Raw genomic sequence first — 22,071 nt, forward strand, 5'->3', positions numbered from 1 at the left:
AGGAAAACTTTCCATCCCCAACCAATGCTGCTTTTGAAATGAATGGCCTGTTCCTTTTATGCTTTTCCTCATGTTTCCTTGTTAATACTACTTTCTTCTTGTGTTCACTGGGTGCTGTGTCCCTATTAATACTGTACACTGCTTTGTAGTGTTATGATGAAAAGACAATCAAATCACCCCCAAATAATAAACCAAAGCCTGGAAAGCCAAAAAATATTCTTCAGTGGGCAAACCAACATCTTGTGCAAAAAGTGCTGTAGTTCCTTTGCCCAAACACTGAATTTAGCCCTTTCAAACTAAAACACCACCATGCTTTGCCCAGAAGATTTTCAACTGCACATTATTCTCTGTTAGGGCTATTTCTCCTTTCCTGAACTTGCAAAGTATTAAAATCTTTAGACAAAGGCTGTGCTACTTCATTTTGGTTTCTAATTAAACAGGCCCCGGTCTCTTTTTTGCTTTGTGCTGTTGGTCTTCTCCCAAGTCCTTTTCCAGGGTCTCCTTTCTATTTCTTCTACCTCCTCCTGTCTTCTTCCCTCTCTCTTTTCTCTCTTCTTCTAGTCACTTACAGCTAGATTTCACCTCTTCTCCCCATGTCTCACCGTCTAGGTGGAAAGCAAACTGACTTGGAGGGTTTTTGCTATACACCTGGCCCCAACATCTTAAAATTAATGCCAAACTAATTGAGACTAGCAGGTAACTGTGTGAGAATTATGATACATGCATGCTTTAGACAAGTTCAACCACCACCACCCACAAGCATCCATACAGTGTACTATTACCGCCATCAGATTGGAATGTGTTAATTTCACTTATACAGTCTACGTAAGATATTTATTCATTTTGCAGTATATCAAGTATTTTAATAAACAAACATAATGTAACATTTGTGAATTCGGTGTTTTTATTTCTTAAAGCTTTTCAGACTCTCTCAAATCCAGTTATTTTCTGATATATCTGACTTCATTACCAAAAGGCCAACAGCCCATGGTGAGAGCTATACCAAAGATATAGACTGCAGGTTTAATCATTCTTCCAAAAACACAGGAGAAGGTTTAACAAAAGATGTTTCAGTGCTTGATTACACTGTTGCCATCTCTATCACTATAAACCTCTATTCAGGGATTTCCACTTAATATGGCACCTTCTAAACCTACTACACAGAACATATCCAGGTCACTGTCATAGGCAGGGCATCCTGGACCCTGCACAGAATACTCTGGAGAACAAATTTCAGGAAAATATTTGTTTTATTTCAACAAATTCAGATTAATCTAATAGAATTTACAACTGTGAATCAGAATATGATCTTGCTATATTTCTGTCATGCAGGTTTGGGCTGAAAAGATTACTTCATTGTCCCCATAGGCCCATGTCATGTGGCACTGTGCTTAAAGCTGATGACAAATTTGGATATGAAATTGACCTTGTTTTTGAAAGAACAGCCCAAAACATTTATCAAACAGAAATAAGAGTCTGTAACATGATCATTCTGCTCTTGGTCATTCCTGGAATCGGAGGTTGGGAGCCTGTTTTAATTCTTTTAGATTTGGGTAGTTAGGAGTGTGTTTATCATAGGAGCCAACTTTTCAAAATGATTGGGGGTGAATTTTTTTTTTTTTTTTTTTTTTTTTTACAGGTGGTGCATTCCCCCCCCCTCTCCCCTCCCATTCATATCCAGCAATTCTTTTCTCTCCCCTGCCCTCTCCTCCATTCATATCCAGCAATTCTCTTCTCTCCCCTATCATCCATGTCCAGCAAATTCTCCTCTGTCCCCTGCCCTCCCTTCCCTCCATCCATGTCCAACAAGTCTCATCTCTCCCCTGCCCTCTCTTCCATGTCCAGCGATTTCTTCTCTCTCCCTTCCCCTCCATGTCCAGTAACTCGCCTCAAACACCACCTGCCCCTTTTCAGCCCCCCTCTCCTCCAAGTTCCAGGCCCCCCCTCCTCTGAGTTCCAGGCCCCCTCCTCCTCAGAGTTACAGGCCCCCCTCTCCTCCGAATGCCAGTCCCAACCCCAGCCCAAACTCTTCTCCCACAACAGACCTCCATCCTCGCCTTCCTGCCGCCCAGAATTTAAAACTCACCTTACCTCAGTCCCAGCAGCAGTGAAAGGCGAGCAGGCTCGGCTTCAGCCTTCCCTTCTCTCTCGGCTCTGGTCCCGCCCTCATTTCCTATTTCCGCGAGGGCGGAACTAGAGCTGAGAGAGAAGGGAAGGCTGAAGCCGAGCCTGCTCGCCTTTCACTGCTGCCGGGACAGAGGTAAGATGAGTTTTAAATTCCGGGCAACAGGAAGGCAAGGACGGAGGACTGTTGAGGGAGAAGAGGGCAAGCAGGTCAAAATATTGGGGGTGCTCGAGCACCCACGGAGTCGGCGCCTATGGTGTTTATTGCTCTGTTAAATGTGAGGTAAGACCAAGTTGGTACTGGTCATGTTTGGTTTTGTTTATCTAAGACATAATTATTAGTGATTAGATTTATAAAAGAATGACTACTAGGAATTTATTGCTACTAATAAACTGACATTTGTATACAATCTTGCAGGAACAGTCTTTAATGTGAGCATAGCCTAAGGGACAGAGGTAGGTGTGTACTGACCCCCCCTAGACGTAAATATATGTACTGCAGACAGAGCTTCAGAGGAATCTGGAACTGATCTGCCTTGTACTGGTCATGCAGTCTGTGGCTTTCTGTTGGGCCCACATTATCATGTGCGATGCCAAATCTGTTCCTCACATGTGCCTGAACAGCTGTGTGTCCTGCTTAGTCTGGGCATGATGCTATACGGTCAGCCACTGCCACACTGTTCTCCCCCCACCCAGACAGACTAGCTGCTGCTGTATAGTAATTATTGCTATGCTGTAGGGACCACCTAGAGAAAAATATGTCTCATAGGTGTCTCTCCTCTGGGTACCATCAGAACTGCAAACATTCTAGTTTTACAAGACTGTAGGTACTCAGCTGCAGAGCCCTTACCTTTTTTCCTAATAATTTTGCCTGTATGCAGAAGCAAAAAGGTGGGCACATAGGTATCCGCTGTGCCTCTTGTTGACCCTTTGGAATGATTTATGGATCCACAGTGGAGAGCAGGTGGGAAATCCAGAGCACTGTCTGCTGAGGCAGGGTACTGTTGGAGGAGGACTAGAACAGTTTGTGGGGCCAGAAGTGTCTTTGAGCCTGTGTACTCTATCCCTGCAGCCAGCTGTGGCTAGTTCCCTAGGTCTTGAAGCCAGGGCTGTAAGAGAGGCAGGGAGAGAGCCAGGGCTACTTGAGGTCCCAGCTGAAGAAGTTGCAGTGCAGCATGTTGGTGCTGGGGAGAAATAGTGTAGTCTGCTGGTGGTAGAAGCCTCTCCCAGATGCCTACTGGAACTGAGATTGAGGTAGAGGTTGTACTGTGGTTAATGCTCCCTCTGTTTTGAAACATATGCTTCTGATGAAACAGCAGACATGTCTCTTGATTTCATATGGTTAGTTATTTCAGACTTGGCAAAACCACTTCTCCCAGTTATTAACGATACAGGGCTTCAAATTAATCTTTGGAGACTAAGGTTTCATTGCATGATGAGGAATTATTAAAACTTAATTTGGCTATGGGGAAGATAGAAATTTTGGATCAGACCACTTCATAACGATGGTACAATCATTTAACAAAGGGCCTGACGTTTGTTTTAAAAAATATGGAGAACGTTATTCAGAATGTGAATTTAAGATTTTTTGAAATTTCCATGGGTTTTGAAGCTCCCCGCAAGAGATGTTAGACAAATGTGACAAGTGTGACAGAAGGAGCCATGACAGTTGACTCTGAGTTCTTTAAAGGAGCTGAATGTGGAACTCACACCCTGCCATGAGCAATAATGATGGTGACTGTCTACAAGTGTTGAAAGGGACAGGTTCGTTAAAACTATTTTCTAGGAACAGAGAAAAGCTTTTTGGGGGTAGCGCCACATAAAGACAGGACTGTGTTTTATGCGGTCCCATTTATGTGGTTACTCTGTACAGTTAAGTTCTGAATATCGACTTAACTGGCTTTGTGTTAGCCAGTGCTGCATAAACCAGATATTCAATACTGAAGCCCAGTATTAATATCTAGGAATTACACCAAAAGCAGTCAGCAAAACGCTCACTGCCGCTGGCTGAATATTCACCCCTTAGTTTACAGGATACCTTAAGTGCATACATGTCAAGTTTACACCAGTCACTGTCCTGCCATAGGTGCATGTGCTTAAATGTAGGCATGTCAATGTGACTTAAACTATAAGAACATTTATGCGCGTATGCACGTAAGACCAGTGGTCTTATAGAACAGGCTCATGGCCTGCAGAAAGTGGGCGCCCAGTTCTAGAATTAATCCCTATAATGGGTAATTATATAAAGCTTTTTCCACATGTACATGCAGAAGATGGTTCTTATAACATTGTGCAGGAGGCACAGAAAGATATATTCTCTTTATCAATATTTTATACATTATTATTCATCTATCTTTTCTCTATTCCAGTGATTCTCAATCCAATCCTCAGGACACACCCAGCCAGTCAGGTTTTCAGGATATCGGCAATGAATTTGCATGAGATAAATCTGCATGCACTACTTTCCAAAGTATACAGATTATGTAGCACTTTTGCACAATTATAACAAAAAATGAGGGAAATACTTTTAAATAAACTAAAGCCCTTATTTTACAAGCATCTCCATCTGTAAACAGAGGCATCTGCATTGTGCAGATCAGCTACATATAGAGATTTTCACCACATCCAAATTTCATGGGGGCGTGGTTTGAGCTTTCCCGATCAACAAAATTACATTAGTTGTTCTTATGTCCAGAGCAGCAGTAGTTACCTTGCCTCCATAGATCACTTTCCCACCTTCCCGCTTAGCCTGCTCCACAGCATCTAGGAACATCTGCACTGCTTTCTTAGTGTGGAGAGGTCCATACAGAGTGTCAGCTACAAGGCAAGCATCAGGGAACAAAGGCATAAGCAAAAAGAGGGTGTTAACGCTTCCCTCCAGGTTAAACAGCTACTTAGAAAAACCAAACATCAAAATGCCTAATGAACCTGCCAAGCTCTAAAAGTTATTTAGGAAGACAGCCAACATTCCTTAGGGCAGGGGTTCTCAACCCAGTCCTGGGGGCACCCCCAGCCAGCCAGGTTTTCAGGATATCCACGTCTGTATGCATTGCCTCAATTTTATGCAAATCTATCTCAGAAATATACATTGTGGATACCTTGAAAAGCAGACTGGCCTTGTGTGTCCAGAAGACTGGATTGAAAATCTCTGCTCTAGTGGAAAGACAAAGCAGAAGTGTGAGCAGCTGTTCTACAGAAGGATGGAAACCCACAAGCAACTGCTGCTGAATACAGGATGTAAAAAGTACATTGTATCAAGCACCTGAAAACTTTTAGTTCCTACAAAATTTGGCCTTTTACTTGGGGAACCTAAATGTTAAGTGTTCAATTGAATCTCCACTAGGCACATAACTCTTATTCCCTGCCCTAAACCCACCCACTTTTTAAGCTAATTTAGGTGCTTAACTCTCATATTTACATCCCCCCCCCCCCCGTTTACTAAGCCATGCTAGAGCTGGCGGTGCGCTAATGCCGACATGCCCATTCACTTTGAATGGGCTGTGACTGCATTGCCACATAGCTTAGTAAACAGAGGGGGTTAGATGCCAAAACCCCTTTGAAAGCCAGCCTTAGATGCCAAAAACCCTTTGAAAGCCAGCCTTTTAGCAGTGTTATCTCTCGTTTCATGTTTATTAAAGATGTTATATGTTTCTTTATTTGCTAGGTTACAGACGCCACTAGGAGCCTGCAGTGGACAAAATATCCTACTACAGCAAGACCCCTGCTGCTCAGAAATGTGCTTCCAAAAAGCCAGGGGGATGGCTCTAGCAGTGCAGTTTGCGTCTCAACAACTTTGTTCCAACAAAGAAAAAATGAGGTCATTAGAAATAGCAAGAAATATACTTACAGTCCCAGGGATCTCCGATGCGCACCTGTGCATAAGCACTTGCAAGTTTTCCAACTATTTCATCATGAATGCGTTCATGTAAGAACTAGAAAACATACATTTGATACAGAATTCAGTTATATGACAAAACCACACACAAGCAGTGCTTCAATTCCCTTAGCAACTGAGAAACAAAATGTACTTAAAAAAATACAAGTTCAGCAATTCTGCAACTTCTTCCTAGCATCAAAGTCAAATTCTTGAAAGCACTGGGATGCAGCATGTGAATGTGGGATATACGGATCAAACCCTCATACCCTCATGATCAAAAGCAAACACCGGCGCTAGAGGCTGTTAGCGCCATACTAGCGCCGACGTTTGCTAACCCCGCATGATTTCTATGGGGTAGTTGTTCCATGAGATTGGGCTTGCCACCCTTGCTTTTTTCATTATTGCTTCTTTCAATTTAAATTCTGTAAAGCAGGCCACTATATCCTTAGGTTGATTAGACCTCTTCAACCCGAGCTCGATGTGCCCGCTCTATACGAATGGATGCCTGATTGCATGGTTCCACTGTTGTGGACAGCAGCTGTGCCGCTATCCCCTGCACCACTGCTTCACAGTCAGTGAATTCGGGCAATTCAGGCACCCCACGGATGCGAATATTGGAGCGCCTGCTCCTATTCTCCAGATCTTCAACTTTATCCATAAGGAATTTTGTCTCAGCTTTTTGATCCTGCACTTGCTGTTCCATAGTCGATAAGGTCTCCCCATGCTCCTCCAAACCATTTTCGACCTCTGCGACGCGGCTGCCCAGTTCTGAGATTTCTTTTCTTAGGTCCACGCCCAGCTGCGCGAAATCTTGGCGCATTTCCTTTATGTCAGCTTTGACCTCTTGAAACCATGTGCTGACTTGGGCCCATATTTCATATTTCTCCATCTATACTTCCTCCCTTGGTGCTCTGATCTCTTCCCACGGTTTTCAGTATCACCTTTATGCTGATGACTCCCAGATCTACCTCTCCACACCAGAAATCTCGGCAGAAATCCAATCCAAGGTATCTGCCTGCCTCTCTGATATTTCTTCCTGGATGTCTCACCTGGATGTCCAAAACTGAGCTCCTTATCTTCCCACCTAAACCAACCTCTCCCCTTCCCCCATTCTGTCAACAACATGCTCATTATTCCTGTCTCATCTGCTCGTAACCTTGGGGTCATCTTCGACTCCTCCCTCTCCTTCTCTGCACATATTCAACAGATTGCTAAAACCTGTCGTTTCTTCCTTTATATCATCACCAAAATTCGCCCTTTCCTTCCTGAACACGCTATCAGAACCCTCATCCACACACTCATCACCTCTCTCTTAGATTACTGCAACTTGCTTCTCACAGGTCTTCCACTCAGCCACCTCTCTCCTCTTCAATCTGTTCAAAATTCTGCTGCACGACTAATATTTCGCCAAAGTCGTTATACCCATATCAGCCCTCTCCTGAAGTCACTTCACTGGCTCCCTATCCGTTTCCATATAAAATTCAAGCTCCTCTTATTGACTTATAAGTGCATTCACTCTGCAGCCCCTCACTACCTCTCTATCCTCATCTCTCCCTACACTCCTTCCCAGGAACTCCGTTCACTAGGCAAATCTCTCCTAATTGCACCCTTCTCCTCCATTGCTAACTCCAGACTCCGTTCCTTTTGTCTCACCGCACCTTATGCCTGGAATGGGCTTCCCGAGCCGTTATGTCTAGCTCCATCCCTGGCCGCCTTCAAATCCGGGCTAAAGGCCTACCTGTTTGATGCTGCTTTTGACTCCTAACTTGTCACTTGCTCGTAACCTTTATCTTGTCTTCCTCTCTTCGATAGTCCCTTTCCCTATGTGTCCTTCTGTCTGTCCTACCGTTATCCTTATTGGTCCTGTCTTTCCTGATTTAGACTGTAAGCTCTTTTGAGCAGGGACTGTCTTTTCTTCATGTTCAATTGTGAAGCGCTGCGTACAACTGGTAGCGCTATAGAAATGATTTGTAGTAGTAGTAGTAGTAGTTTCTGGACCCTCTTTCATTAAATCGCCACTTGTTTGTTCAGACGCTTTCTGTCCCAAGCTGGCCTTGCGGGCACCATTTTCCTCGCCCTGCATCATCGCAGTTTGTCCCCGCTGCTGATAGGAGAATGCTGATAAGTTGGGCACTTTGTTCCTTACTGCGGGCATACCCCACTCTATCGCTCTCTCCGCTCTTCCGGGCGCGATTTTCAATCCTCGATTTGGCGTGGCATGCTACTTTTTATAGCTATTTTAAGGCTGTTGAGTGGGAGCTCTGCTTTTATGCTGCCATTCCAGGGCGTGACGTCACTTCCTCCTTTTCTATATTTACATGACCTTTCCCTCTGCCATCATGTTTATTCTGGGGGTGACTTTCTGAAATCCCCTGTTTCCTTTTGTCATCCCCACCCTCTAGTTTAAATGTCTAGAAACAAAAGGAAACATACTGTCTGAATTTCTCACCAAGAATCCTTTTTCCCTTCACAGAAAGATGTAGTCCATCATTACAGTACAGCCTGTTATTTTTCCACGTATTACCCCATGGTGTGGAGAGGTAGATCTGGGAGTCATCAGCATAAAGGTGATACTGAAAACCGTGGGAAGAGATCAGAGCACCAAGGGAGGAAGTATAGATGGAGAAATATGAAATATGGTCCCAAGTCAGCACATGGTTTCAAGAGATCAAAGCTGACATAAAGGAAATGCGCCAAGATTTCACGCAGCTGGGCGCTGACCTAAGAAAAGAAATCTCGGAACTGGGCAGCCACGTCGCAGAGGTCGAAAATGGTTTGGAGGAGCATGCGGAGACCTTATCGACTATGGAACAGCAAGTGAAGGATCAAAAAGCTAAGACAAAATTCCTTATGAATAAAGTTGAAGATCTGGAGAATAGGAGCAGGCGCTCCAATATTCGCATCCGTGGGGTGCCTGAATTGCCCGAATTCATTGACTGTGAAGCAGTGGTGCAGGGGATAGCGGCACAGCTGCTGTCCACAACAGTGGAACCATGCAATCAGGCATCCATTCGTATAGAGCGGGCACATCGAGCTCTGGGGTTGAGGAGGTCTAATCAACCTAAGGATATAGTGGCCTGCTTTACAGAATTTAAATTGAAAGAAGCAATAATGAAAAAAGCAAGGGCGGCAAGCCCAATCTCATGGAACAGCTACCCCATAGAAATCTACCAAGATCTACCAGCAACAACACTTAAAAGGAGAAGTGAACTGCGTCCCCTAACTTCCCAGCTGAGGGAGGAGGGGATAGCATATAAATGGCAATATCCTTTTGCACTAATCTTCTGCCAAGAGGGCCAGCAGCGACGAGTGACATTGTTAGAGGAGGCCCAGGAATATCTGCGCTACTCCACAGAAGATGAGGTGACCCGGACGCGGGAGCAAGCAGAGAAGGTACACAGCAATAAGCCGAAATGGCAGAGAGTCTCTCATGGCAGGAGTCGTTTGAGAAGGCAATTATCTAGTAAGCAGGTACCACCCCATGCTGGACAATGAGAGGATTGTAAAAAAAAAAAAAAAAAAGGCCCCTTTGGGAGTTGGAACATGCGGAACTTGGGGACTTGAACAGTGCTGAGTGGACAAGCAACTCGGCTGTGGAGTAACAGAGAAGGCTGGTAGAGATATGGAGACATTGCTTCCTCCTCTTCAAAAGACATGTCGAAAATTGGTAATTGGGCATGTCTTAGATGGTTATGGGAGGGAGGGGAAGGGGGGGAGAGGGGGAGGGGGAAGCGGGTATGTTATCCGGTGGTGGCTGACTAGACTGAAGCGGGGAAAAGTACTGTCACAGTATGCTTAAATGTGTTACATTGAATATTAAAGGCCTTAATTCCCCAATGAAGCGTAAGCGAATGTTTAAAGATATGGTGTGGTTAAAGGCTGATGTTATCATGTTACAGGAGACCCATTTAAAAAAATGTCATGAAAAATTATCTTTCATAACAGGTACTCAACAGTAATACAGGCAACTAGTGCACTTTCTCAAAAAAAAGAGGGGAGTGCTGATAGCCTTTTCAGATGCACATCCATGGCAAATACTTAAAAGCATAGCAGATAAGGCAGGGCGTTATCTACTGGTAACAACAGTCCTTTATAATGTGCACTACACTTTTCTCACAATATATGCGCCCAATGAAGGGCAGGGAACATTTCTAGGGGAAATAGAGCAAGTAATACATACACAACATACACAAGGCTGTCTGCTGATGGGAGGAGACTTTAATATTATAGTAAATCCATCTCTAGATAATTCGGCAGAGCAAGCGGGCAATGCTAAAAAGGACAGAAAAGCTTTGGGAAACCTGATGGCTAGATGGGGATTGGAGACCTATGGTGAGTAACCCACACGTTAGAGAAGGACTACACTTACTTCTCGTCAACGCATAACTCTTACTCTAGGATAGGCTTATGGCTGGGGGATGGGGCGATAGCTGGGGCTCTACAAGAGGTATATATCGAGTCACAAACGTGGTCTGACCATGCTCCGGTGGTTATAGAACTAAAGGCCGAAAGGAGACCAATAGGGCCGCAGTATTGTCGTCTTGATGAGGCGATCTTGCGGGAACCCAAAAATATACTCAAAGATATAGCGTTGTTCTATATTAAACAGACGGGCACTTACATCACCTCCCCTGGTGAGTGGTGCTATTTGTACCAGCACTACACATTTGAGATCATCAATGCTATGGTTCTTGTTTAACCAATGGTTGACTAACGGCGCTTCTTTTTTTTGTTTTCTCAAGTTACTAATAGGCTCTGCTAACCTACTTTTTAATTTTCTTTTAGTATGGCCAAAGGAATACTACTACTACTTATCATTTCTATAGCGCTACCGGACACACGCAGCGCTGTAATAAAGCAAGCAAGGGCATATAATACAATATACCACCCTCTCGCTGTTGCATGTAGTATTAGCTTTTAATACTACGTCTGTTTAATATAGAACAATGCTATATCTTTGAGTGGGGTACAGTGTCCCCTAGGGGCCTTAGAGGTCGAATGGTTATGATCCAAGCTCCGTCATTTTGTGGGCGGGACCAGTAGGGATATTTAAACGCTACGTTGTAGCAAATGATATAACGTATGTGGGGGTTGCTTTGTGACCACGCCTTGGAGAAAAAGTCCCGATGGTAAGCAGCTATTTATAAATATTGGAGGTGATATAATGCATTGAAATGAGATTCATATGTAGATAAGAGAAAGTGTCTGTTTTTTTTATTCTATTGTTATTGTAGATTCTGTTGTATGGTTCCTCCTGATGAAGGAAGAAACGAAATGCGGTCTCGCATTGAGGACCTGGACGAATTAAGGGCAATTTGAAGAATCACTTTAATATGAATGGTTTCTTCAGTAGCCTTCTCCTGCCGAGTATTGTGGCTCTCTCCTCAGACCAACACTGATAGAGCCTACAAAACAGATGGGCGACACAGCACCAAGCTAGATTTTGGTATCTTTCTAGCTATGCACTAACTTGTTAAAGTCTGAAAATATCTGCATAACGGACAGTGATAAGCAGCATCAAGTTAATCTTTGGAATTCTTATATTGGTCATCAGAGAGTTTGGAAAGAACATTATAATAATTATATGGACATATGTGTGATAAGATTTATCAAGTCCAGAGACATTTTATTTTATCACTGTACTGTGCAATTAGCCATACTCTGTTTGATTAACATATATATCTGTAGAGCTACTATGACTTAAATGATTGGTGAAAGGGGTGTGAGAGTCTCCGGAGTGAGTACAATTGAGTGACAGATGAAGTGAGTTCTGAGGAAATTTGGATGTAAAGGCACATGATGAGTAATAAATGTTAAGTTAAAATTTAATGCCAAGAAGTGTAGAGTGATGCACTTGGGGTGCAGAAACCCTAAAGAGAGATACCAGATAGGAGGGGAGATATTAGTAAGCTCGACTCAGGAGAGAGACCTTGGGGTGTCTGAGGATCTGAAGGTGAAGAAACAATGCGACAATGCGACGGCCGTGGCCAGAAGGATGCTAGGCTGCGTAGAGAGGGGCATAACCAGCCAGCCGCTAACAACCATCCCTACCCCATCCCCTAATACCATCTTCAGCTCTCATACCACATTAAGGGATCCTTTTACTAAGGTGTGCTGAAAAATGGCTTCGGTAGTGTAGGCACAGGTTTTGGATGCGTGCAGATCCATTTTTCAGCGCGCCTGTAAAAAAAGGCCTTTTTTAAACTTTTGCCGAAAATGGACGTGCAGCAAAATGAAAATTGCTGCGCATCCATTTTGGGTCTGTGACATTACCGCCAGCCATTGACCTAGCAGTAAAGTCTCACGTGGTAACCGGGCGGTAATGACCTGCGCGCGTCCGAAATAAAACTTATTTTTTGGCCACACGTAACAGGCGCACACCAGAAATGAAATTATCACAAAACCAGCTGGGCGGTAACTCCATTTTGGCGCACATTGGGCACGCTTAAGTGGCTTAGTCAAGGGGCCCCTAAGAAATTAAAACATGAAACCGATCCCCCTGAGAGTTGGCAGAAGAGCAAAGTTGTAAATGATGATGAAAAGACTGTTGAATACAAAATTTCAGCTCTTTTGGGAGCTCATTCCACCATCTGGGTGCTATACCATTAAAACAGCACTACCATGCAGTCAAGCACTTGAAAGTGGTCTTCTATGCATTTACATGCAATGCAGCTCATTACTGGGTATTTGTTTTTTCTTTTAACACACAATGGGTCAGGTTCCCATACAAAAAGTAGCACATATGAGTTTATCTTGTTGGGCAGACTGGATGGACCGTGCAGGTCTTTTTCTGCCGTCATCTACTATGTTACTATTCTGTCGAAATAAAACATGGCATAATAGGCAGATGTCTTAGATTGTAAGCCCTCTAGAGAAGGGAAATACCTGTACCTGAAATGCAACTCACCCTGCGCTTGCGTATGAAAAGACAAATAAATTAATTAGAATATAAAATCATACTGCCAATACTCACCAGCCGCCGGGCGGTTGTGCACCTCTGGCCTGCAGTTCCCACCGCAGCAAACAGAACAGATGGTGTCACTAGGCTCAGGTCTGCGTCATCAAAAACTTTCAACACACAAACAACAAAGCAGAAAATATTAAAATGTGACAGCACAAAGAGCACTTCTACTAAACATAAGGGTTAAAAAGCAAAAAGGAAAGCCAAGTCATTGAGAGAATAGATAACATGTGTTACCTGAAATTGTTTTCTTACTAATCTTTTGGAGTCTGATCACTAAACATGTGAGTTTGGCATCCAGTTTACATGAAAGCTCATTGCCTCTGTGTGAATGTATTTAACTTTATATGCTACAAGTGAGGGTGCTCTACATCTCAAGGGGGAGAGAAAGACATTAATGTCTTGGTTTTAACATATACTGTGTCATGACTGCACCAAATTAAACCTTCTGTGTGTGGTTGGTATGATGGCAAATTACAAAATGCCATTTCATCATAAATAGTGTGGTGTGTACGGCTCTGGCTGTCTTGTTGGGCAGGTCTTTATCTGCCATCATTTACTGTTACTGTGTTATCTGCTCTCGTGAGCACGGTGTTTTTGGTATTTATATGCAGGATACAGCAAACAAGAAAAAAAACCATGATCCACTCCATGGACTCCACTCCCCCACCTTCTGCACATAGCAGACAAAAGATGAGCCACCGAACCAGGGATGCAAATTTAGTCCAAAAACAATGCCAACCCAAAAAATGATTCAGGGGAACACATTTTTTCCACAATTTTTCTTCTTTTCACTTTGACTTTCTTTGTTTTCCCTCTTCCCCTCCCCTCCTGCATTTATTACCCTTTCCACTTCAATCCTATCGCCCACCTCTCCCCTCCCTTACATCCCTTTAATCTCTCCTCTTATGTGGCGGTTCCTTGCTCTGGACTTAAGTCTTCGCTCACGCAGTAGGCACTAACCCCTAATTCTATACACTTGTGAGCACAACTGTACACTTAGCATGCAAAGCTGCTTGTGCAACTAATACTGCCAGTTGTGTATGTAACTTAATATAATTAGCAGCTAATTGGCATTAGCTACCAATTGACTATAATTGGTGTTAATTGGCACTAATTGGCAGTTATGTGCATAACTGCCCTTGGTATTCTACAAATTGCATGCGCAAAATCTATAATGCATAACTGCAAGGGCATGTGGACCTGGGAGGGGCACGGGCAGGTTGGGGCATGCCAAGCACTTACATATATGGGTTCTAGAATACTAACCATTAGGTGTGAGCATTTACACCAGCCATTGAGCTAAAGTTAGGCGTGCAACTGTGGACTTATGCAACTATTCTATAACGGCATATTACACATGAAACTGCTGTTATATAAATTGTGCTTAGCGTGCATCATACCAGCACCTAACTTTAGGCGAGCTTTTGAGAATAACCCCCACAGTACCCATTTTTAGACTCCTGGCCCTTTTTCCAGCCCTGTACATAAATTGGTCAATATTCAGTGCTATCGGAGAGGCTTCCACCCAGTTAAACAGCACTGACTGGGTTGGGACATTATATTGAATGGCACTTAATCAAATAGTGTCATTGACTATTATGGCTAGAGAATGGCGCAGAGACAAAGTTTGTCCCCAACCCCGCAAGCTCTGTCCGATCTCAGCTGCAGAAGCCTTGAACAGTTATGATTTTATATTTAAATCATTTTATTTAAGTATAAAAAGAAACAATATTCTGTGCAATTGTTTTATAAATCACAACCAATACAGAACAAGGATCCAAAAAAAAAACCTGTCTTCCCTCCCCCCTCATAAATATCCCTTCAACTATTGGGAAAACTGAACAAGCCAAGTTACTACAGAATGCTACATAGAAAATTCATGCTAACACAATACCCCTGTCACACACATACACAGAACACAATAACTGACCAAAAACCCTAAGAAGCCCCACCAAAGAATAGAAAGAGATGCATTTCCTCCTATACCTTGCAAAGTATAAACATCATACATGCCAGGGATGGTGTTATGGGAGTGCAACTAGAACAACTGCCCCCTGGACAGAGAATGCCCTAAGCCTGCTGAAAGCTGAAGGTGGCATGGCCTGGTAGTGGGCTTTGGGGTCCCCTCTGAAATTTCTGCCTGGGCCCTAGCCACATCTAATACCAGCTCTGGCAGATACACATTTCAAATCTGACATATTCTAATCAGAAAACAGAGAATAAGTTTTTTCTACCTTTTATTATCTGGTCATTTTATTTTTCAAATCTTGTTGGTCCCAGGCTCTGGTTTCTGTTTCCTTCTGCCTTCTCAACTCACTCACCAGGGTCTCCTGCCCATTTGACATTTCTTCTTTCTCCATACACACTATCCATCTTCCATGTCTGTGTATCTATCTTTCCCCATGTTCAGCATCTCTTCTCTTTGTCCCCTACACTTCCCTGTTCAGCATCTCCCCTGTGACCATCTCCCCACATTCATCATCACCACTCTATGTTCCTATCCCCTCCACCTGTGCCTAGCCATCACTCCTCTGTGTCCCTATGCCTCTCAGTCCAGCATCTCCCTTCTCTGTTCCTATTCTCCCCCATGTCTAGCATTGTCTCTCTGTGTCCATATACCCCCTCCCATGTCTGGCATTATCTCCTCTGTATCCATATACCATCTGCATGCAGCATCTCATCTCCCTTCCTTCCCTCCCCTCCAGCAATGCCTCTGTCCCCTTCAGCTCCAGCCCTCCCTCCCTTCCTCCAACACTGCCTCTGTTCCCTTCAGCCCCAGCCCTCCCTCCAGCGTTGCCCCCCTCAGTTCCATCCCTCCCTCCAGCTTCAGAACAATAGGCATAACCCCTGTCAATACAGAAGCACAAATGGAGGAAAGAGCTGGAAGACGGCTTCCTGTATGGCAAAATACCAAATACTGCTCCACACAGTCCTAACAAACAGATCAGAGAAGACAGATTGTTTTAAACAAAGCTGTAGAAGTTCAATTGATCCATTACCAATAATAGCATTGTTGCCACCAAGTTCCAACAACTTTCGTCCTGAAAAGGAAAAAAAAAAAAAGAAAAACAGAGAACACATTTAAAAAAAAAGCTCTATGATACAATAAATATGAAGAGGAAGAACACCATCTCTAGCAACTCCAACCAGTAAAATAGTTCAAGTATTAGACCTTTTTTCCCTAACTAATGTTGCTGATAAATTTTCATTTGGCTGTGAGCCTGCAAGATGATTTTCAAAATCAAACTCCCTATATAGTTTCCCTTTGATAATTTCTTACCGGGCAGGAACCCAGTCTGGAGGTGCAAACTCCCCATCTGTAATTGACCGTGATGACCTTGCCCAGGCCCGGCCTTGGTACCACCCCTTTTCCCCAGAGAATGAGCAATTTTGCAAGAAATTCTCTCTATAGCTAAATTCTTGTTTATCTTTGGAGAATCTCTTTAACAATACCACTCCTCCCCCTCCCCCAAGGGTCTCATTCAGAGGCAGCAGTATCTCTAAATGGGTTTGATTTGTACAAGCTACCACTGGAATTATTCTTGCTCAAAAGCCAAGCTACACAAGCCACTCAACGTTTTGATTTCATACTTTTTTTTAAGGGGGGGGGAGGGGAGCAGAGAGCACATTCCTCTTTAGCATGCAATATTTTTGTGCATTTATGTTTCCTGGACCCATCTCATTCGGTATTATTTCCATGTAATGACTGTCCTCCTTGGAACCAAAATGTGTAATTATATTTTATTCTGACTACACAAGAAATTTACTTAGTAAATATGAACTACTTTTATCATAGATCAAAAGCTTCAGTATCTACTGGGACCTGGAACATGGCAGCACTAGTCCTGCTCGGAGCAGTAAGTTCTATGAAAACATCAAGTTTGCGGCAACATTAGGCAAATGCTTGCCATGATTGAAATAAGAGTAATGGCTGATGGAATCAAGCAAAAGGTCATTATATCAAAGCCTTCCAGTTCACCAAAGGACCCAACAAACACAACATTATGTCAATCTATAACTACTGCAAGAAACGGAAATCATGATTTTCTAGGGCCTAGACCTCCAGAAAGTCATAAAATCTTAACCAAGTAACTGAATGTTTATAATGCACCCAACGTTCACACACTTACCAAATCTTTCTTGGACCATTAGTGCCACCTGCTTTCCCACCTGCGTGCTTCCTGTGAAGGATAACAAGTCTACCCGCTCATCTTTCGCCATGGCTGTGCTGTAGATTGAAAAGCAGAATAAACCACACTCACTCTACCAAAGATGGACACACTATCAAAACTAGTTTGCATTTATTTCCAACTCTTTATCCTATTCTATGGCAGCAGTTTCCAACAGCTTGGATTTTTGGGATGTGCAGAATGAAATATGCATGATATGTAACTGTGCATACTGGGCTGCCAACTAATGCAAATCTACCTGGTGTTCTTTTACTAAAGATTAGCTCGTTATCTGCAGCAGAGCCCATAGGAATAAAATGGGCCCTGCTGCAGATAACTCAAGCTAATCTTTAGTAAAAGACCTCTTCTGACTATAATAGAAACCCCAATTTAGGTGTACCTCTTGGAAAGGGTGGACAATCACTGCTCTATGAGGCCTCTTTTCATACTCCTTTTCCTCTGGTGACATTGCTCCCACCTCAACACCACAGAAACCACCCTCCCTGGACTGGGAACAGATCCCACTAATTTATAGATTCATTCATCAAATTTTATACCATACCTTTCGAATCAACTTGGGGCAATTTACCAAAATAAAGGGGGGGCTATTGCAGATGTTGGGCCCAGGGAGCCTGCAGCATATTTTTCCTATTTATTCTGAGTCCCATATACAGGGCAAGGCAAAAAGAAAAAAAAAAAAAAAAAGAAGTAACCCCCTAGAGTATGTTGCTGCTTTCTCAGCAACCACTTGGAATTTCAAGGTGAAATTTTGCAGCTTTATTTATTGTTACTATTGAAGGAAATCATAGGCCTATGTTTCCTGCTATTTATGAATTGTACAGTCAGTGAAGAAATGGGGGAGTATGGTAGAAGCATTCAGTGTTCCTTACTGAAGGACATGTAAGGTCATGTAAGGAAGGGATGTGTCTTATGTAAAATACCCAGCACACAGTACAGCCCTATCATACAGGTACAAAATGGAAAATGGTTTTGGACATGAAAGTTCAGACAGTGGCCTCTTCAACTTACCTCCTGACCGAGTTCTGTTAACCACTAATGACTAGCTTGTTATTATTTTATGTGTCCTCTGCCAAAATAGGTAGTGATAAAGGGTACCACTCATTAGTGAGTATCAAGATTAGCAAGTGTTATGCTACTAATCAGCATTACATATATGCACTAACAAGCCACGTATGTATTATCCTGGGTTGTACTTATGGAAATTACAATTTTGTAAAACTATATAAGGTGCAGCACAATTCTTTGTAATTCAGACAAGAGCATCTGATTCCTGAATCCCCGTCTCTCAGCACAGACATAATGAACACTTTCTTATAATGCCATGGGGTCTGGTTATTTAACTCTCTACAAGTGTTAGTGGATGGGAATCTGGAGGCTTTGTATTGGACTGTTTCGGATTGCCCAGGGATACCAGTTACCATCTGGTACCAGGTAAAAACTTTTCTTCTTACTATGGTGTTGTGTAAGGCTGGGTTCTCTGTGGTCTCTTCAGTGCCTCTTGATCTCTCACTTTTCTTTCCTCCTGTTAGTACAAGCCAATATAGCATTACAGAAACTTTGAAGGTGTTTTATTTAACTGAATAATTTAGCCAAATATTTCATCTTGCACTTTTGTTATTTCCAACTCAGAGTTGGGAATTTATTCTGTTCTCATCTTGTTCCCTAGCCAGTGAGAAACCAACGGGGCTTGCTCCGTTTTGATGACAATCCTTGACTTATGTTCATTCAGGCGTATCTTTATTGGCCTGCTACTGCGACCCACATAAATCAAGCCACAAGGGCACTGTATTATATATAGCGAATGCTACATACCTGTAGAAGGTATTCTCCGAGGACAGCAGGCTGATTGTTCTCACTGATGGGTGACGTCCACGGCAGCCCCTCCAATCGGAAACTTCACTAGCAAAGTCCTTTGCTAGCCCTCGCGCGCCCGCGCGCACCGCGCATGCGCGGCCGTCTTCCCGCCCGAAACCGGCTCGAGCCGGCCAGTCCAGTATGTAGCAAGACAATACACTTCAAGGGAAGACACAACTCCAAAGGGGAGGCGGGCGGGTTTGTGAGAACAATCAGCCTGCTGTCCTTGGAGAATACCTTCTACAGGTATGTAGCATTCGCTTTCTCCGAGGACAAGCAGGCTGCTTGTTCTCACTGATGGGGTATCCCTAGCCCCCAGGCTCACTCAAAACAACAACATTGGTCAATTGGGCCTCGCAACGGCGAGGACATAACTGAGATTGACCTAAAAAATTTACCAACTAACTGAGAGTGTAGCCTGGAACAGAACAAACAGGGCCCTCGGGGGGTGGAGTTGGATCCTAAAGCCCAAACAGGTTCTGAAGAACTGACTGCCCGAACCGACTGTCGCGTCGGGTATCCTGCTGCAGGCAGTAATGAGATGTGAATGTGTGGACAGATGACCACGTCGCAGCTTTGCAAATTTCTTCAATGGAGGCTGACTTCAAGTGGGCTACCGACGCAGCCATGGCTCTAACATTATGAGCCGTGACATGACCCTCAAGAGCCAGCCCCGCCTGGGCGTAAGTGAAGGAAATGCAATCTGCTAGCCAATTGGATATGGTGCGTTTCCCTACAGCCACTCCCCTCCTATTGGGATCAAAAGAAACAAACAATTGGGCGGACTGTCTGTGGGGCTGTGTCCGCTCCAGGTAGAAGGCCAATGCTCTCTTGCAGTCCAATGTGTGCAGCTGACGTTCAGCAGGGCAGGAATGAGGACGGGGAAAGAATGTTGGCAAGACAATTGACTGGTTCAGATGGAACTCCGACACGACCTTTGGCAAGAACTTAGGGTGAGTGCGGAGGACTACTCTGTTATGATGAAATTTGGTGTAAGGGGCCTGGGCTACCAGGGCCTGAAGCTCACTGACTCTACGAGCTGAAGTAACTGCCACCAAGAAAATGACCTTCCAGGTCAAGTACTTCAGATGGCAGGAATTCAGTGGCTCAAAAGGAGGTTTCATCAGCTGGGTGAGAACGACATTGAGATCCCATGACACTGTAGGAGGCTTGACAGGGGGCTTTGACAAAAGCAAACCTCTCATGAAGCGAACAACTAAAGGCTGTCCTGAGATCGGCTTACCTTCCACTTGGTAATGGTATGCACTGATTGCACTAAGGTGAACCCTTACAGAGTTGGTCTTCAGACCAGACTCAGACAAGTGCAGAAGGTATTCAAGCAGGGTCTGTGTAGGACAAGAGCGAGGATCTAGGGCCTTGCTGTCACACCAGACGGCAAACCTCCTCCAATGAAAGAAGTAACTTCTCTTAGTGGAGTCTTTCCTGGAAGCAAGCAAGATGCGGGAGACACCCTCCGTCAGACCCAAAGAGGCAAAGTCTACGCCCTCAACATCCAGGCCGTGAGAGCCAGAGACTGGAGGTTGGGATGCAGAAGAGCCCCTTCGTCCTGCGTGATGAGGGTCGGGAAACACTCCAATCTCCACGGTTCTTCGGAGGATAACTCCAGAAGAAGAGGGAACCAGATCTGACGCGGCCAAAAAGGAGCAATCAGAATCATGGTGCCTCGGTCTTGCTTGAGTTTCAACAAAGTCTTCCCCACCAGAGGGATGGGAGGATAAGCATACAGCAGACCTTCCCCCCAATCCAGGAGGAAGGCATCCGACGCCAGTCTGCCGTGGGCCTGAAGCCTGGAACAGAACTGAGGGATCTTGTGGTTCACTTGAGATGCGAAGAGATCCACCGGGGGGTGCCCCACGCCTGGAAGATCTGTCGCACCACACGGGAATTGAGCGACCACTCGTGAGGTTGCATAATCCTGCTCAACCTGTCGGCCAGACTGTTGTTTACGCCTGCCAGATATGTGGCTTGGAGCACCATGCCTTGACGGCGAGCCCAGAGCCACATGCTGACGGCTTCCTGACACAGGGGGCGAGATCCGGTGCCCCCCTGCTTGTTGACATAGTACATGGCAACCTGGTTGTCTGTCTGAATTTGGATAATTTGGTGGGACAGCCGATCTCTGAAAGCCTTCAGAGCGTTCCAGATCGCTCGCAACTCCAGAAGATTGATCTGTAGATCGCGTTCTTGGAGGGACCACCTTCCTTGGGTGTGAAGCCCATCGACATGAGCTCCCCATCCCAGGAGAGACGCATCCGTGGTCAGCACTTTTTGTGGCTGAGGAATTTGGAAGGGACGTCCCAGAGTCAAATTGGAGCAAATCGTCCACCACAACAGGGATTCGAGAAAACTCGTGGACAGGTGGATCACGTCCTCTAGACCCCCAGCGGCCTGATACCACTGGGAGGCTAGGGTCCATTGAGCAGATCTCATGTGAAGGCGGGCCATGGGAGTCACATGAACTGTGGAAGCCATATGGCCCAGCAATCTCAACATCTGCCGAGCTGTGATCTGCTGGGACGCTCGCACCCGTGAGACGAGGGACAACAGGTTGTTGGCCCTCGTCTCTGGGAGATAGGCACGAGCCGTCCGAGAATCCAGCAGGGCTCCGATGAATTCGAGTTTCTGCACTGGGAGAAGATGGGACTTTGGGTAATTTATCACAAACCCCAGTAGCTCCAGGAGGCGAATAGTCATCTGCATGGACTGCAGGGCTCCTGCCTCGGATGTGTTCTTCACCAGCCAATCGTCGAGATATGGGAACACGTGCACCCCCAGCCTGCGAAGCGCCGCTGCTACCACAGCTAGGCACTTTGTGAACACCCTGGGCGCAGAGGCGAGCCCAAAGGGTAGCACACAGTACTGGAAGTGGCGTGTGCCCAGCTGAAATCGCAGATACTGTCTGTGAGCTGGCAGTATCGGGATGTGTGTGTAGGCATCCTTCAAGTCCAGAGAGCATAGCCAATCGTTTTGCTGAATCATGGGGAGAAGGGTGCCCAGGGAAAGCATCCTGAACTGTTCTTTTACGAGATATTTGTTCAGGG

At 44.6% G+C, this 22,071-nt stretch overlaps 1 protein-coding gene across 1 annotated transcript in view; it reads right to left on the reverse strand.

Annotated features, from left to right (window-relative positions):
• The window catches only part of ALDH7A1 (aldehyde dehydrogenase 7 family member A1), a 121,768-nt gene that overhangs the window by 26,067 nt on the left and 73,630 nt on the right, over positions 1 to 22,071 (reverse strand). The window contains exons 9-13 of the mRNA XM_030193565.1: positions 17,096 to 17,193; positions 15,965 to 16,006; positions 12,975 to 13,069; positions 5,972 to 6,056; positions 4,835 to 4,941 (exon numbers count right to left, since the gene is read on the reverse strand). Of these exons, the coding sequence (XP_030049425.1) occupies positions 4,835 to 4,941; positions 5,972 to 6,056; positions 12,975 to 13,069; positions 15,965 to 16,006; positions 17,096 to 17,193 (427 nt within the window). The remainder of the gene's footprint in view (positions 1 to 4,834; positions 4,942 to 5,971; positions 6,057 to 12,974; positions 13,070 to 15,964; positions 16,007 to 17,095; positions 17,194 to 22,071) is intronic.

Source organism: Microcaecilia unicolor, chromosome 2, assembly GCF_901765095.1.
Source record: "Microcaecilia unicolor chromosome 2, aMicUni1.1, whole genome shotgun sequence".
Lineage (NCBI taxonomy): Eukaryota > Metazoa > Chordata > Amphibia > Gymnophiona > Siphonopidae > Microcaecilia > Microcaecilia unicolor.